Raw genomic sequence first — 17280 nt, forward strand, 5'->3', positions numbered from 1 at the left:
CGCGGACGGTGTTGCGGGCCACAGCTAGTGTTTCAATAAACTGTAGTTCATGTAGAATGACAAATCTATTGCCAAAACACCACTGCATTTTTTTTTTATCAAAAACTACACACTGAACACTTGTTTGAGCGGAGGAATCCCAAAATATCAATATTAACAATAGCTATGAACAAATACATAAGTGAAAATAAATAAGCCTTGAGTATTATATAAACAGCAGTACAATTATTACGGTGCCAAGTAATTCCTCTAGCTTTAGCACATAAAAAGCAACGCAACAATCAACATTCTCTTGTATGTTGCAAACGAGAGTTAAGAATGTGTAACGTTTACGTATATAGCATTTTATTAAAATTTACTACACAGAGGACTAGTGTTAATAGAAAATAATGACTTTGTTATGCAATGTAAGAATTAAAGTTATGTACACCGTACTATGATAATCCATAAATTGGCAAGTTAAATATGACACTTTCAAAAATTACACAATTTTTATGCTACATTATTGCCTAAAAGTGTGTTCAATTTGTTAAATAAAAAAACATTACTTTCTTTAATATTGCGTGTTCATTATTCAGCAATCCACAGAGCAATATCTTGCTCGTTCACGAACACAGGTTAAATTTCTAAAAAATAAAACTGTTTCATTTTCACAGATTACACTACACGTAAATTGAATAATATTACTAGTACATCGAATGTTGTCTTTAACAAATTGGGAAAACGAACAGCGACAAGAAAATTCCTGTATTTCCTCTCTCAAATAGGTTGCAATTAAAATTAAAATTAATTAAAACAAAAATAAGGTACCTTAATTTATATTATTTCCTAGGCGTATTCATTTAATTCATACACATAAATAGAAAAGATCCACATATAACGCTAAAGTTGTTGATCAATTAAATCAATAGAGCTTTTAAGTCGGCCATATAAAGACCCACTTTGAACTAACGACCCTTCGTTTAAGCGGCTATAACGTACGAGAGTTTGATGTGAATGCCACTACAGCAGCCACTCGTTCGACTTCTGCTGCTTTTCAACTTTGCCTAAGCTTTATGCTACAAATAGTTATACGATTTAATATATTAATACTTTTATTTCGAAGAAAATTAATAATTTAAGAAATTGAAAACGATTTTAAATGAACGATAAGTCAGGGTAACGAAAGTATTCATACTTCATGCCTTACCAATTAACAAAGATCTTACTAATATACTTAAATGCCTTACCAATTAACAAAGATCTTACTAATATACTTAAATGCCTTACCAATTAACAAAGATCTTACTAATCCTTACTAATATTATAAATGCGAAAGTAACTCTGTCTGTCTGTCTCGCTTTCACGCAAAAACTACTGAACCGATTTAAATGAAATTTTGTACACAGATAGTCTAGAGCCTGAGGATGGACATAGGCTACATTTTAACGCGAAAAAGGGGTTGTAAGGGGTTGAAAGTGGGGGTGAAAGTTTGTATAGAATTATCGTCATTTTTACAGGTAGAAGATTGAAACTTATTTTCAAGGCTAATTTGATAAAGATAAATATGAAATTAAATTTTTGGAAAAATTTTACCCCCAAGGGTGCTAAATAACAATAGGGGATGAAATTTTGTTTGGCAATATATTCGGTTTTGTTGAATGTTTTCTTTAATATGTTTTGCTATTACCCTTACCAATATTTAGTCTAGAGCCTGAGGAAGGACATAGGTAACATTTTAACGCGAAAAAGGGTTTGCAAGGGGTTGAACGTGGGGGTGAAAGTTTGTATGGAATTATCGTCATTTTTACAGTTGGAAGCTTTAAACTTATTTTTGAGGTTGCTAATTCTATATAAATAAATAGGAAATTAAATTTTTGTAAAAATTTTGCCCCCAAGAGTGCTAAATAACAATAGGGGATGAAATTTTGTTAGGCAATATGTAAGGTTTTGGTGAATGTTTTGTTTAATATGTTTTGATGTTACCCTTACCAATATTTAGTCTAGAGCCTGAGGAAGGACAAAGCCTATTTTTTAACGCGAAAAAGGGTTATAAGAGGCTGAAAGTGAGGGTGGAAATTTGTATGGAAGTATCGTCATTTTTACAGTTAGAAGCTTAAACTTATTTTTTAGGCTGCTAATTTGATATAAATTTGTAAAACTTTTACCCTCAAGGTTGCAATGTAACAAAACGGAATAGGGGATGAATGTTTGTATGGGAAGATGTTTATGTGAATATTTTGTAAGTTTTATATTTTTTGGCATTTTTTATAAGTTTAAGTAAAAACCACAACAACAACATAATTCACGACCCGTAACCCAGAGGGGTAGGCAGAGACCCAGGACCTACATTTGGCGCGGTCCGGGCACACCTCTTTCTATGTTCTTCTACATACATCAAAGCATAGCACGTTGGTTAAATAAAATAATTAGCCCAAAAAAAATGCTACCCAAAATAGTATTTCACGCGGACGAAGTCGCGGGCACAGCTAGTATTATATATGCGAATGTTTGTGTGGATGGATGTTTGAAGGTATCTCCGGAACGGCTCAGCGGATCTTGATGGAATTTGGCATAGATGTAGAGCATAATCTGGAAGAATAGATAGGCTACTAATACTAATAATAAAGTTTTTTTAATTCCGCGGGCGACAGCTAGTAGTTAAATATTTATTGTCCCAAAAAAGTTCATAATAACAAGGCCATGAAAACATGAATTTTTATGTTTGACGTTGTTTTTTATTTTAGTACTACTTTTTACAAAACTGTATATCGCACAAAAAAGCCTATTTCTCTTTTAATATGACATAAAAATACATACAGAAAACAATGCAGTGTTATAAACATGGCACGTGTACAAAACTACATACCTACGGTGACAAATACAGAGATTTCTCTTATTATTTTTCTCGCATTCAAGTCCAGTATTGTGTAGCGGTGAAAATGTTTCCGTAGAGACTTACAAAACATTTTGTATGGTCTAGCTATCCTGTTGGAGCGAAATACGACGTCTTTTGAATCCAAATCTATTTTAGTATTTGTTTTATGCGTTATCTGCTTTATTTTTTAGTATATTGCCTATGATATAGGTTCATAGAATGCAAATTCACGGTATAAATATTCGCTCTAAAATTAAGCATTACGTAAGTTTATTAATGTACACACTAAATAGTAATTAAAAAAATAACTTAATAATTTATGAATCAATTAATATTAATATGTATAAACATCATAAGAAACATAATCTTACTAATATTATAAATGCGAATGTGTAGATGGATGGATTGTTACATGAACACTACGTCATGTCCACAGTATAGCAGAAGGTAAAAACTTCTAAATCAAATTATCCTTAAACATATCGTACTCAACTTGAATAAGTACATTGATAACAATAATTGATAAAGATATTTCAATATAGGTAATCTCTATTTAATTCTTAGACACAAGTTTTTTTTAAAACATAATATATAAAGTTTTACCAGCATATATTCAAGATATAATTAATATTTAAATTCATTTACGTTGCATCCTGGTTTATTTTGCATAATTAAAATAGGAAATGAAGTTTGATTAAATGTGGAATGTGATTCCACGATCCAGTTAACGAGTACAGCAAGGCTACAGCAGCGCTTTGCAGCCTGGCGATATGCATTGAATACTTTCTGGTCAAAGCGGAGCCCGCATTTCAAGTAGGTTTTATACGCGTGCTATTACGGCAGAGAGGCGGCACTTGACCTAAAACTCTTTCCTTACTCACGATAAATTTCTATTTTTGTTAATATTCTGCAAGTGCCTGTTAAAGCAATATCTGCAGTAATAATGATGCTGCGATAAGACTTCCAAAGATATGGCAACAAAAAAAATTATTTAAACTATCTATTTCTATTAATCCATTCTTGTTTATTTCCATTGCCTTTTAATATTTTCGTATTATAAAAATTCCTAGGTACTAAATAGATCACAAAAATCTAATACGTTTTGTGCAGATAATGATTTTCTTTGGACAATGTTACCTTTTAAAGAATTTGCTTGCTTACAAAACGTATCAAAGTTTAAAGAAATAGAAAGGCGTTCGGTGTATCTAAGTGCAGAAACTGTGACTTTCGAAACAAAACAAGGCTGCGTTCTAAGTAATCGACTTCCCACATTAAGTCCTATGTTATGCCATGGTGTGGTACTGTATAGGTAAGGATCTCCTACAAGGAGTTGACACACACCTCTCAGACATGCACAGCCCATGATGTAGCCCATCATGGAGAGCCGCGGCGGCGTGGGCGGCAGCGGCGGGCGGCGCGCGGGCGCGGGCGGCGCGGGCGGCACGGCCCGCTGCTGGCGCCTGCCGCGCGGCGCCCCGCGCGACACCGCGCCGCCTTACAGCACGCCCGTTCTGTCCTCCGCACACCCGCTCACACCGACAACACCGGCACGCACCCTGACCGCGAGACACTCGGCCGCCACCTCCAGCTTCATAACGCGACACATAACACGTGTAACCCTACCCGCGATTCCTCAAGGCAATACGGACGAGTGAATATCACAAGTCACATCGAAAGGCACTATATTGTACAATTTCCTAGGTAAGTCGTTTTGTAATTCTACAGTTTTATCGTATGCCCCAATTATTTATTCAAATATTTAATTCGCTGCGAAACTGCTGGAGCTCCGTGGGACACGCCGGCCGGTGCAGCGGGCGCGATCGCGTGTTGGTCGCGCGCTCGATCGATATGACCCGTTAACTTCGCGCCTCGCAACTATGTACTAACAAATTGCTCCACAACCAAACATGGTATTTATTATTCACGGATTACCAAATTTTTACATTATTTACGACACTAATTTAAAAAAGTATGCATGTTTATTCTCAATTCTTAATGGTGTAAATTTGTGCCAATTACTTTATTGTCTTTAATGAAAGTCAGGATACATGGGTGGTCTTCATCTTAAAAGGAATTCTCAACTTGTGTAATTAGATACGATATGTTATAAGAAGTGGACCTGTGGTCGATGTTTATTTGTGCGAATACGTCTGGTGAGGAGGATTTTGTTGCGCTTATTGCAGACAAAAATACGAACAGTTTTTGTATGTGGTCGAGAGCTGCACCGTGGGTGTGCACGGTAGGAGCGGGCGAGTGGAGGGCGACGGCGACGGCAGTGCACGGGATGCATGCGGCGCAACGGGTCGGCAACGGTCAGAGCGCGGCGGGCGCGGGCGCGGGCGGGCCAGCACTGAGGCGCGCGCCGCACGCCGCCGACTGCGCGCCGCCCGCCCCGCACCTTGCCCGCCCCGCGCCGCGCTCCGTCGCGAACACCCGCACCCGTAGTACAGTACACATTCTCTTCTCTACTGACACAGCCCTACTGCCGTGACTACCCCTAAATATACCGCTAACTCGTAGCCGACTCGTTCCGTGACGCAGAACTACCACAATATTCTTCCATAACTAAATCCTTCCCTTAAACTTGAAAAAGCCGAACAGAATTTAACTAAAATATATGATTTGAATAGAAAAACTTTTTAACTTATGCCGACTTGAGATAGAAATAAAATCGAAACGGGTTATTTATCAGCAAAACATACACGGTTGTTTGAATCAAAAGAAAATACAAGATAGTAAATGAGAACTGATTAAAAGATACGTCATGCACAAAAGCAATGTATTTGTGGCGACTGATAACCGATTGGTGTTACAATTAACAAATTTAATAGGCATCAAGTATCCGCGTGATTTGACGAGTCTGTGACGTCAATTGGGCAGCGACGCGGCGGTAGCGGCGGCGGAGCGGACGGGTCAACGCTCGCCGTTCGTCCTGCCGCTGCCAGTGCCAGGAAGCCGCTAATTCCCGCCACGCGTTGCTTTTCTCCGCTCGTGAATACGACGCACGTTTCTCTTTTTTATTCTACACGCGATATATAGAGCTTTTTAGAATTTATTAACTCCAAATGTATTAACTCCAAATTTATTTGCTTCAAATTAAACTTGTTCAATTCTGTTGTGAAAACCATATCCAAACTATTGCAATCCACATATAACGCAACACTTCCCTAAATCTTTGAATGCACTTCAAAATAATGGATAAATTCATCTGAAAGTAGTACAGGACTTCAATGTTTTATGTTATAGATAAAAAAGTTTAATGGAGAACACTTCGACACCAAAGATGGGTCCTTTTTCGTCGTCCTCGTTATTGGGGTGTTGATAATGACAAGCTGGCTACAATAAAATTGGGCGACGCACCGTTTCGGCTACATCAAAAGGCGCAAACTTGCGCGTGACTTGTTGATTCTACTTCAACACTATTTTCGGGTTGTAATCAAGCTCGATTATTTTTTTTTTCAACTTTTATTTTATCGTAACTAACGTAACTGGTATTTCAAATATCGTGGCGTCAGAACATCGTAGAGTCAATTGCGTAAGACACAATTTTAGGCGTATATGTAATTGGGGAGGGAATTGCCTAAAAGATTGAAACGACCCATACTCCAGATCAAGTACAATATCTAAGTGTATAGTAACTAAGTTAACAACTTCTTCTTCTTACGGTGCCATCTTCTCGCGAAGGTCAGCGATCATTAACTAATAAGTTAACAACAAACTTAAACAAACTATGGAATGGTAAAAAAATGATTCAACATCCATGAAGTCTTTGGGACAACTATGAATGTTGGGTTCACGACACACAATATGTCCGTTGCATTCTTTTTAAATTTTACACTTATATATTTGACAAAGATGTAATTGGTTTTCGGGCATATAAATTTGATTTAAAAAGTTGCAAAAAGCTATGTAGGTATATGTATAAATATAATAGTATATGTCCTGGGTGATGGAAATGGATGTAGTCAACAGGGTTTAATGACCTAGGTTTCAAGTAAGTCGCGATCGTTATTCTGAGTGCTTAGTTACACCCCTCCGTACAGTTGGTAGACGATCGATGTCGTTCATTCATTATGCCTCAACATATGCAAGTGTGCACACGTAAAATTTGCATACTATAAATAAAAAGGTGAAAAGTAAAATATCCTTTCCACTGAGAGGTTCAGGTTCTACCTAAATATAGGGTGACTAAGTCATAGTCATAGGATGTCAACGTGGTTGGTTGACTTCACATGTTTCTTTTAATGTCCTTGCTGATATGAGCAGTAAGTGCCTTCATTATAAGAAACGTACTACATATAAAATTCGAAAAACATATTGATACATGGTGGGGATTGAACCTAGACGTAAAGATTTCAGTCTAGTCAAGCGCTAAATAACTATGCCACCGATGCTGTACACTCTTTATATTATAATGATACGATATCTTTAGATGATTTGTAAAATAATAACCGAAAATAAAGATATAAAAACCAAAAAATACGAAATAAACCTTGATAAAGTCACATTGAGGTGGTACGTCTCGTTAGACAAGTTGCATACAAGAATCTATTAAGCTGTGAGTGCAAAAACTGTACGTGTTGAATCGATGCATTTGTAATATCTTTATCTCCAACTATTACCAACGTTTGTGGTATCTATTACGCAACCCTAACAATTACATGGATTTGCAATCTCAGTGCATTACGACAATTCGCGTAATAGCCGTGCGTACACCTGGTACAATAATTGAATTATGGTTTCTCTTTTGTATAATGGGTTTTGTTTTAAATACTACTTATTCCGTCGTCTAGCGAAAGCGGAGTTATTTATATTACACTTAAATACGTAAGAAACGTAACATTTTGTTACTCAGTCGCTAAATATGATAGACCAAAAAACAAATAATTTAAAAATTAAATAAAAACAACACAGATATCAGATGTTGCCATTCACAATAAAATAATAAGATTTTCCTACGAGAGTTCAACAAAAGAAAGGATTTTACTCCGTTATAATAACTATTTAAGCGTAAGAAAAGTATTGACATACCTATGACATTGTTGTTCTGGTGGTGATGGTGTGCGGCAGCCGCGGCGGCGACAGCTGCCGCCAGCGCGGCATGTTGCGCCTGTTGGGCCTGCTGCGCGAGCTGAGAGGCCAGCTGCGCCTGCAGCGCCGCGTGCATGGCGCCCATACCCCCGCCGGCTCCGCCCCCGCCGCCGCCGGGCTCGCTCCGCGTCTCCTCGTTGTACTCGGCAGGCGCGTCCTCATCTACGATTGAAATATAAGTAAGCATTTGATCTCTAAATCGATTATAGTACTCTCTCGAAGTGATCATTTAAACAACGCACTACATCTACTTCTGATTTAGTTCACAAGTCATTGGGCCATTACATCTAGAAATTTGGATTTTTTAATTCAGATCTAATTCTGGATAATCAATATTTAAATCGAATTAGATTACAAAAAAAAAAAAAAACAATAAAGAATTAATTATGAGATGATGCTTTGGACAGTTTGATTTGAATCGAGTCAATGTTTTTTTTTATTAAATGCTTTGACATGAAAATAAAGCTTTGACATGAAGCTTTTAAATCCGCACGTATTTTTCTCTGTCAGCCGCAGAAAGTAAACGGTAACCGAAACTCGGAACGAAATATTAATTAAAAGAGAGAAATAGCCACATCTATATTCTATCTGTTATTCAAACTTTGAAACATTTCAAAAACCGCAATATTTTTGTTCTGATTTTACACGGGTTTTAACGTCCATTTTACTATAATTACTTCTGGATTTTTACATACAATATACATTTTCTGTAACTTGAGGATATGAAGCTTAAGTACACTTGAACGCTACTCATACAAAGTGGTGTTTAACGATGCTCGATATGCATAACATTTTAGTTAAAAAAAATGATCTATCACATGGTTTTCACATTTTACTAGTTTAAAAAACAACAACATATTTATTACTCAGCTTTTAAACACACAATAATAGTGTAAATCACAACATAATATTTACTTCAATCAAAATGCAAGAACTCAAAAACTGATAAAAAGTTGTCTAATAAAACCATGACACTCCTTAATTACGTTGTATTACCAAACACCACAATAATAATATAACAAGCTACATAATTTCTACAATAAAACCATATAGCGACAGCCAATGAAAAAGTTAACAGACGTCGACCACTTCTCTCGACTCAATTCTTTCAATTTCTATCCGAGCGTCTCGTTTAAGTTAAAGTTCCGAAAGCACTTTACCGCATGCTTGGCTTCCATTTAACGTATGGAAGTGAACAAAAATGAAAGGGCTATAAATAAACACTAAGTAAAAATATTAAAGATAATCAATAATAGTGCAAACACGTATTTTTGTTGTTGAATGTTGATAACATATTCATTCTGTTAGTTACATTGAAAAATGTTGTTTTACCTAACTTTTACCGGAATAATTATTTTCAATTATCTTGACTAGCTTAAACATTTGCTAATTACGAAGTAACACTTTAAATTGAAAAAATAAACAAAACAAATACGCGATAATGATGAGTATATAATTGTATTGGATTTTAGTGCTAATTAAATCGTAATTGCAATGTATAATATATGTACATATTCGCGACGTTTTATATCAATAACAGGAAACTATCATTCAAGATTTTCATCCTGCAATCATTTTAATAACGTCCTGTATATAACTAAAAATTAGTGATGCAACGGATGTCTGTTTCCGTTTCCGCAAGTGCGGAAGTTCCGCGTGCTTTTCAACATCCGTTTCTGCTTCTGTTTCCGCAACTTTTATAACGGAGATAAAACGGAACTTTACGACGGCTGAGAGATCCAAATGCGCGGCGCGAGACGGGCAGTCCGTGCGCGGCCTTTCGGCACTTGTCGCATTTGTTTGTTTACGTACTATTTTGTGAATTTAAGCGCGTAATATTTTCTGCTGCTGTTTGAAACAATTAGTTTCTCTTGCTGGATTAAACTGTCTAGTTGTTGTCCATATAAAATTTGACAACTGGCAAAATGTGACTATTTCATACTTACGAGTTATTAAATGTACTTTTAAATAAGTGATAACCATGTAATATATCATCATCATTATATAGTTAGAAATATATTTGTCGTTTGTCAACACGAGTGGTTTGGCAAACTTTAATTTGTAAATAGTGTAATTTTGTTTCCTGAAAATAAATTAAAAAAAACGCGTATTTTAACTTATAGCAGTGCAGTAAAAATACATACATTGAAGGCTAAAGGACACCGATATCCAATGCCTTAATAAATTAAAAACTAATACAAACTGTTTTTACCGAAAAAAATATTTTTGTAAATATGTTTTTTATTATTATTTACACTTCTGTTTCCGCATCCGTTTCCGTTTCCGTTTCTGCTAAAATTTATTTTTGACATCTGTTTCCGTTTCTGGTTCCGGTAAGACACTTCCGTTGCATCACTACTAAAAATATTATATCTTCCCGTGATTATCATTAGATCATTTATTACATAAAAAATTATAATCGAATAGACACGACTAAACATTTTAATTTATTAATTTTCAAAAAATCTTATTATTAGTAAAATTTAAAAATAGTTCTTACTGCCTTCAGGGACAGGCGTCACTGGACTCTCCGGTAGGAGAATTCCCTTTTGCACTAATTCATCTCTATTTGCTCGGACGGATATCTTCCTCTCTAACGCTGTAACAATTAAATATAACATATAGTACAAATAAAAAACATATATATTATTATTGTGAGTTCGACTGCAGGGATGTTTCCCGTTGGGCCGATAGTCATACCGATCATCGGCCCAATGGCATTTTTTTCAGTGGCAGTGACACCTGTATTATCATCCCTCACATGTTCTCTGTAATAACAGAGACTAATATGTAGAAAATGTTCGAAATCCTTGCCTCTTCTCCTTGCCTCGATATCACTTAATGTGGGACCGACAAAACGTGTTTTCGTATTTAAAATCCAACATTTTAATGGCTTATTTCAGTCATTCGTTATATTTTTTAGGCGTAATTTGTTAAACTTATTGTTTTAGTACGTAATTTGTTACTTACTTCTAGAAGCTGCTTCAAATTTTTCTGATTTCTTTTTCCGTTTCCACTTCCACGGTTTAAATAGTCTACCGAATGCGGAGAATTTTGATTTGGTTCTCTCCGCGGGCGGCGTGCGCGCGCCCGAGCCCAAGCTATTAGTGCGCACCGCTGAACCATTCTGTTTTTTGGCTGCAACAAAGAAACAACAAATGAATTTTTCGCTTTAATTTTAAAATTGCTTAAAGAGAATTAACTACGGTAGTTTATAGAAAATTAAAAATTTAATTTAGTAGAAAAATAACCCTCAAGATATGTCTTGAATAATAAATTTAAAAAGGGGTATAAGTTTTTTTTTTATTGTGTTACAATTATTATTAAAATAATAAAATATGTAGTCCACATATTATTATAATTCTAATGCAGAAACAAATACTACACGGAAACATGATAATGCTGTTATTCTTCACATACATATGTACATAGTGGGCACTGGTAATGCGTTATTTTCATAAATATGTGTTTAACTAGTTAATGTTTAGACGTTAAAATTATCTAAAATCAACGGTTAAAAGTGTTTACAAGCTAATGAAAGTAAAACCGCAGATACAGTAAACCGTTGATATTTTAAAACACAACAGCGTGACGATTAACGTCACGGTCATTTATCAGTGGGATAGGCAGTGTAAAGAGGTCAACGCCGGCTAAGCCTCTGTTGCACGCGCGCATAGTTTGTCTTTATTCTTTCATATAATATTTAGTTTTAATCACTAACTGCTACCTGCACTTTATAAACATGACCGCAATATGTTCTCATACGAAAACAAAAGTGTCCCAGAGCGTATGCCTATCTGAGCATGCACATAAACTGTTAGAATTGTTGTAATATAACTTGTATTATAGGTGTAATAAGAAGAATATGGCAAAAATTATTATATTTTCTACAGAATTCAAGTAACCACATTCCAGACTAATAAGATAAAACAAATAAGAAAGGAAGTTTTATTTCAAATGCACTTATCCAATTAAGAAAAGTATTACGGCAGCGTCGCATTCTTGCAAATTTTGTTATTGATATAAATGTATGCATTATTTTGATCAAATAAGGAAAAGATTTTTGCCAAAAAATAATGAAATATTATTAATAATTACAATAAGATATTTTTTTCTCAAGTATAATCAAGTTAATGTTGTTACAAAAATACATCTTAAGAAATATAATACTGATGCTTGTTGTCCTACAAGACCCGTACGATTTCGAGCAATATTTCTATGTCTTTAATTCAATATTTTAATGGAAAAAGCTTAACTTTTCCATTTAAATATTAAAATATTGAATGTGTCTTGTTCAGTTTTGTTTTAAAGTAATCAATCATATAAATGAATCTGAATATATCTTAGTGATGTAACTTGAAAAGGAGGGTTTATTTGAGATAGTTCTAGTAAATCATACAATAGTTAAAAAAATCTTGACAATGATTTCGATAATAACAATACAGGTTTTCGATATACTCGTGCAAATTTCGAAAGTATTAAAAGAGACAATATTCAATTGATTCATTCAATTACACTAGTGTCATCATCAGCTGAGTCCCCACTGGGAGGCTCGGAGCCTACCCCAAATTTGACTAGGCCATACCCGTTCGGCAAGAAGATAGCATAAAGTTCTCTTAATGTTAACATTATTCAAGATCTGATATCAGAAATGATAACCAAAAAATCAACATAAAGTTAACATAAAGTTAACATAAAGCTCTCTTATGAGCCATCTAGCGCCATCTTTTAGAGATCATTAAAAAGATAGAAATAGATATCAGAAAGATAACATTTTCTAGATATCATAAAGTTAACGTTTTTATGTTAAAATTAAGAGGCTAGTGTAAAATTAAAATCGACATGGTAAATAGGTTTAATTATTGTTTATTTGATAACACAATGAATAATAACGATATGACATACCAATATAAATAATCTTATTATTAAAATTATAAATACTTTTACGGCTCAAGTAATGATATAGGAGTTTTAAATGTTGGTGGTGGTTGCTGATCCTTTTGGCTCACGTACGTGGCAGGTGGCATTGGTATATTATTTATTCCGCTATCTGAAAATAAAGTGTTTTATTAATAAGGAACAAAATAATTATATATAATTGAACAACTTTATTTGTTACATACCCTTATTATCAGAAGAACTTGACGATATTATCCTCTTTCTACTTTTAGTTTCTTACTTTTACATCTTGTGTTGAATCCTAAAAAAATATCAAATTAGAAATTGAAAATATTCATTAAATTTTAGCGCATTCTAAATTTTATCAGACACTTTTACAAAGACGATGCTGATAAGTTTTTTTTTTTATTATGTATGAATGTATGAATTAAATGAACAAAATTGTATACAAATGTTTAAAGTTAGAAATATTTTAAAAAGTAAAATATTTAAACTGCATTTAATTAAAATAGCGACGAGCATCGTCTTACAACAATTTTAAATAATTTAATTAGTTATAAAATATAAAAAAATGTGTTTATAACCTATATTCATACTTACAAGTTTATTTGTTCGGCAATTAAATTCTTGATAACTAACTGAATAATAAGAATCACAAATACTATTAATTATATTTTCAACCAGTATGTTAAGTCAAAAATATTACGTTTATGTTGTAATAATTGAATAAAACCACTTAGCAATGCCGAACGAATTACGATGCAATTCACGCTTGTCAACAATCACTCTTTAATGGATGAGTGAGAGGTCCGTATATAACAAAATGGCCGCTGTTGTCGCGAAAAGTACTAACAATTCAATTTTTCGTATATTTCAATTTCGAATTATTTTTGAATTGAACACCAAATTTATTTTTGAAAAAGTAACTAGAATTGTTTTTTAAAAATGATTATTAAGGAAATTCAATAAATCTGAAAATTTTTTAAAGTTTTATTAACAAAAAAATATGATCTCGAAAAGTCATCATTTAGTTATCATTGAGATTGCTTTAAAATGACATCGACAAAAAGTTATCGAAAAGACAACATTTTGCTGAGCTCTAAAAGTCAACATGTTTCAGACAACATTATGTCATCTTTCTGACTTTTATGCCGAACGGGTAGTCAACCACGCTGGCCCAGAGCGGGTTGGTTGACTTCAAACATATCATTGATTTTCTTCTCAGATATGTGCAGGTTGCATCACAATGTTTTCCTTCACCCTAAGAACGTCGGATAAATGTACATAAGTAAATCGAGAATCGAAAAACACAGTGGTACATGGCGGGATTCGAATCCATGACCTGCAGATTGCAAGTCAAGTGCTTAACGCCTGAGCCACCGACGCTCTACTGAGTCACCCCTAATTCATTAGCAGGAACTTATGAACAAAATTAATGTAATCTAAAATAATAAATTGACATGATTCGCTTATAAAAACTTATTACATAAACAATTGTAAGAGTGTCGACAGAGTAGGCAATTGATCTGGTTATAGGTAACCGCTAATAAAAAAAAACGTAAATGAATCGTATAAATGGACTGGCGTTCCGTATAGGACGTAGTTGACGAGTACGTAACAAATACATAACACAGCGTGAGAGATAAATGCAACACAATGCGCGGCTCTATATATACGGGTATCGGACGACATCAGTTAATACGGTATGGGCATTGATGGACACATACACAATCAGCGGCCCCATTAAGTCGAGGGACTATTGTTAAGAAACATCCGTGCATATGTCTCACAATGCTGACGACAACAAAGTCGTTTTACCTTCGAGTTGTGGTTGAACTTAATTTCTTACGTTCATTATTAATTCCGTGTGTCTTTATTGATCTCAATTGGACATTGACCGAATGTTTTTCTCTTAACTTTCAAGAGTAGTATGTATTATTTGTACATAACATTGATCACGAAAATATAAGCCACTTTAGAACCAATACAGGTGTTGCAAACTCTAAACGTATCCATGTAGTAACAAAAAAGGAGAGATGTGAGATCGTAAAACGCACACTGATATCATCATGAAGAAAACGTACAAGCAACTTGATAGAAGTTTTTTTTTAATAGAGGACACGTTAAATTGTTATAAGTAAGATCAAATAAATATTATACTCGTATTTTACTTCTTGTTGCATTAACTTTTTTTAAAGCCCTACCTGTGCGGGGGTTAGTGTAAAAAACCCTTGCACGGAACCTTTATTATCTGCCTCGAACAGGTAGGAACAACTTGGCCGATGTCCGATTAGTTACGTTGAAAATGTTTTTTTATTAGACATCCGATAACCATGTTCTTTTGTAATAAAATATAATATTAATTAGTCTCCTTGATTGACATGGAATGTGGACTTGACTAGAATGACAGCGCTACTGTCACGTCAAATAATCTCTGAAACTTTACACCTAAGCTCTACGCATTACGTTGTGGTAATACGGTTGTTAGTGCTTATAAAATAAAGCAACGACAAGGGATAATCAAAGCATATAACGTGACGCGCATATGAATAGGACACAAACATTTATATGCAAACAACGTGTTAGGTTCTACGGAGACGGTAAACATTCTTGGAAGGAACAATGGATTGTATGTATTATTAAGTCAAATACGTATATTACTTTTAGAATACATTCTCCGTTTATCAGCATAGTAATTAGGTCTCTATTTACTGTACAAGGAAGGTGCCAGTCAAGATAAGTGAAACTACAACAAACAAGTCATTAATGAGATAATGTGCTAGATTTTTGGTACAAGATAACTCATAACATAGATAATTCTCAGTTGTTAGTATTTACCACGCTAAATACAATTTATTTTAACACTGTTTCTGTTTGGCTTTATTAAATTATTTTAAAAATATAACGGTTAGAAAGCTGATTGGTGACCTCGGTTCTATATGGTTGACAGCGGATGCTCCATATTGCTGATTTTATAGTAAGGAATTAGGCTAGTAGTTGCTAGTTTTTAAGGAAATAATGACTGATTGAATGTGGATAACAATCTATAGGAAAAAAGGCAAGAAGACGATGAGTTCATTATTGCTTTGAGGGGAAGGGCGAAAATAGAACAGGATGGAACACAATATCCTAAGCATAACTTAGAAGTTTAATCATTTATTTTTCTGACTATAAAATCCACGGACAAATAAGAAAAACCAAACATATTTTTGTGGAATAATTGCCGCAACATCGTATTATTATATTTCGTATAGTGGTAAATTAAACTGAGATTATAACTGTGGCCTAGTAAAGTTAGTGAAATCTCGCAATGAGTCACCGCTGCGCCGGTGTATTGTCGGCATCTAGGCATTCAGTACTGGTGGTCGCCGAGATCAGTGATGCAGTGCGGCATCGCCGATGTCCTCGCCAGCGCCACCCTGACCGCCATTCCCTTAACTATTCTTCATCTATTGTAAATTTAAAGATAAACACGTAATTCTTTTTGATTCTATTCTTTTCAAATTCCATCTTGTATAGAAGGTTCACAAACATGGTCGTCTTAAATTGTTCAACAGTTGTACTACATAATGAATAGTTTTATTAATCCACCAGATGTTACAGTCAATATTCACCTTTGTTTTCATTTCTCTCGTACATTTACCACGACTAACTGCAAAAGTAAGGTCGTGACGTAAAGTTTCCAAAATACAGAGGCTGTTTGTAATATTTTCTAGCGATGTAAATTTATTAGAAGACAATGTTAGTTAAGCCGAAAGGAATGTTGTAGCTGTTGATAATTCTGTCATTATCAGCAGATCTCCCTCAAACAATGTTAAAGGCACATTCAACTTAGTTAGGGGCAATGTGAATCATTAAAGACAAAACACCTCGTAAATATGGACTGGCATGGACATCGATATGACATCAGCTACTACTATCCAAAGTTGTGTGACAAATCCTTAACTATTACAATGTCTACTTGTACCTATATCACTTATGTAGAAATTTAGTTAATTAGTAATAACTAGTAGTAACTCTTGATTTTGATTGTACCACCCATTACAACTTTAATTAAATGTAACTAGGTATGTACATACTTTTGACAGATTAGAATTTGTCGTGATAAATTATAATATATAGTTCATAATATTGTTTATACCTTATATGATATTACAGAGTTTAGTTTGTAACTTCCTCAATGCTCATGTTCAATCAACGATATGTATGGCTAATGTGTAATGTGACTACAACGCGCATAATGTTTCATTACAAAGACAGATCTAGAAAATTTCTCTCAATTACCAAGCGAAACGAGCAAAACTTAATTAATTCTATGTAGGCAGTTATCTTTAATAAATGGACGTAGTTTGTTAGCATAATGGTACACTTAAGATGTATAATATAATTTTTAACACTGCATTCTCTGCTTTAGTACATTACAGAGGACAAAT

The 17280-nt window shown here is 34.5% G+C and overlaps 1 protein-coding gene and 1 long non-coding RNA gene across 7 annotated transcripts in view; both read right to left on the bottom strand.

Moving 5' to 3' along the window:
• Positions 1–17280, bottom strand: part of LOC106710648 (phosphatase and actin regulator 4B) — a 43871-nt gene that overhangs the window by 18951 nt on the left and 7640 nt on the right. For all 6 annotated transcript variants that reach the window (XM_045677830.1, XM_045677828.1, XM_045677826.1 and 3 more), the window contains 3 exons: positions 10919–11086; positions 10449–10547; positions 7889–8110 (listed from right to left, as the gene is read on the bottom strand). In XM_045677830.1, coding sequence (XP_045533786.1) covers positions 7889–8110; positions 10449–10547; positions 10919–11086 — 489 coding nt within the window. The remainder of the gene's footprint in view (positions 1–7888; positions 8111–10448; positions 10548–10918; positions 11087–17280) is intronic.
• LOC123720956 lies at positions 12871–13483 on the bottom strand. The gene is made up of 3 exons (XR_006756116.1): positions 13448–13483; positions 13072–13148; positions 12871–12998 (listed from the first exon to the last, which is right to left on the bottom strand). It is a non-coding gene; the product is annotated as an uncharacterized LOC123720956 (long non-coding RNA).

This window comes from Papilio machaon, chromosome 4, assembly GCF_912999745.1.
Source record: "Papilio machaon chromosome 4, ilPapMach1.1, whole genome shotgun sequence".
NCBI lineage: Eukaryota > Metazoa > Arthropoda > Insecta > Lepidoptera > Papilionidae > Papilio > Papilio machaon.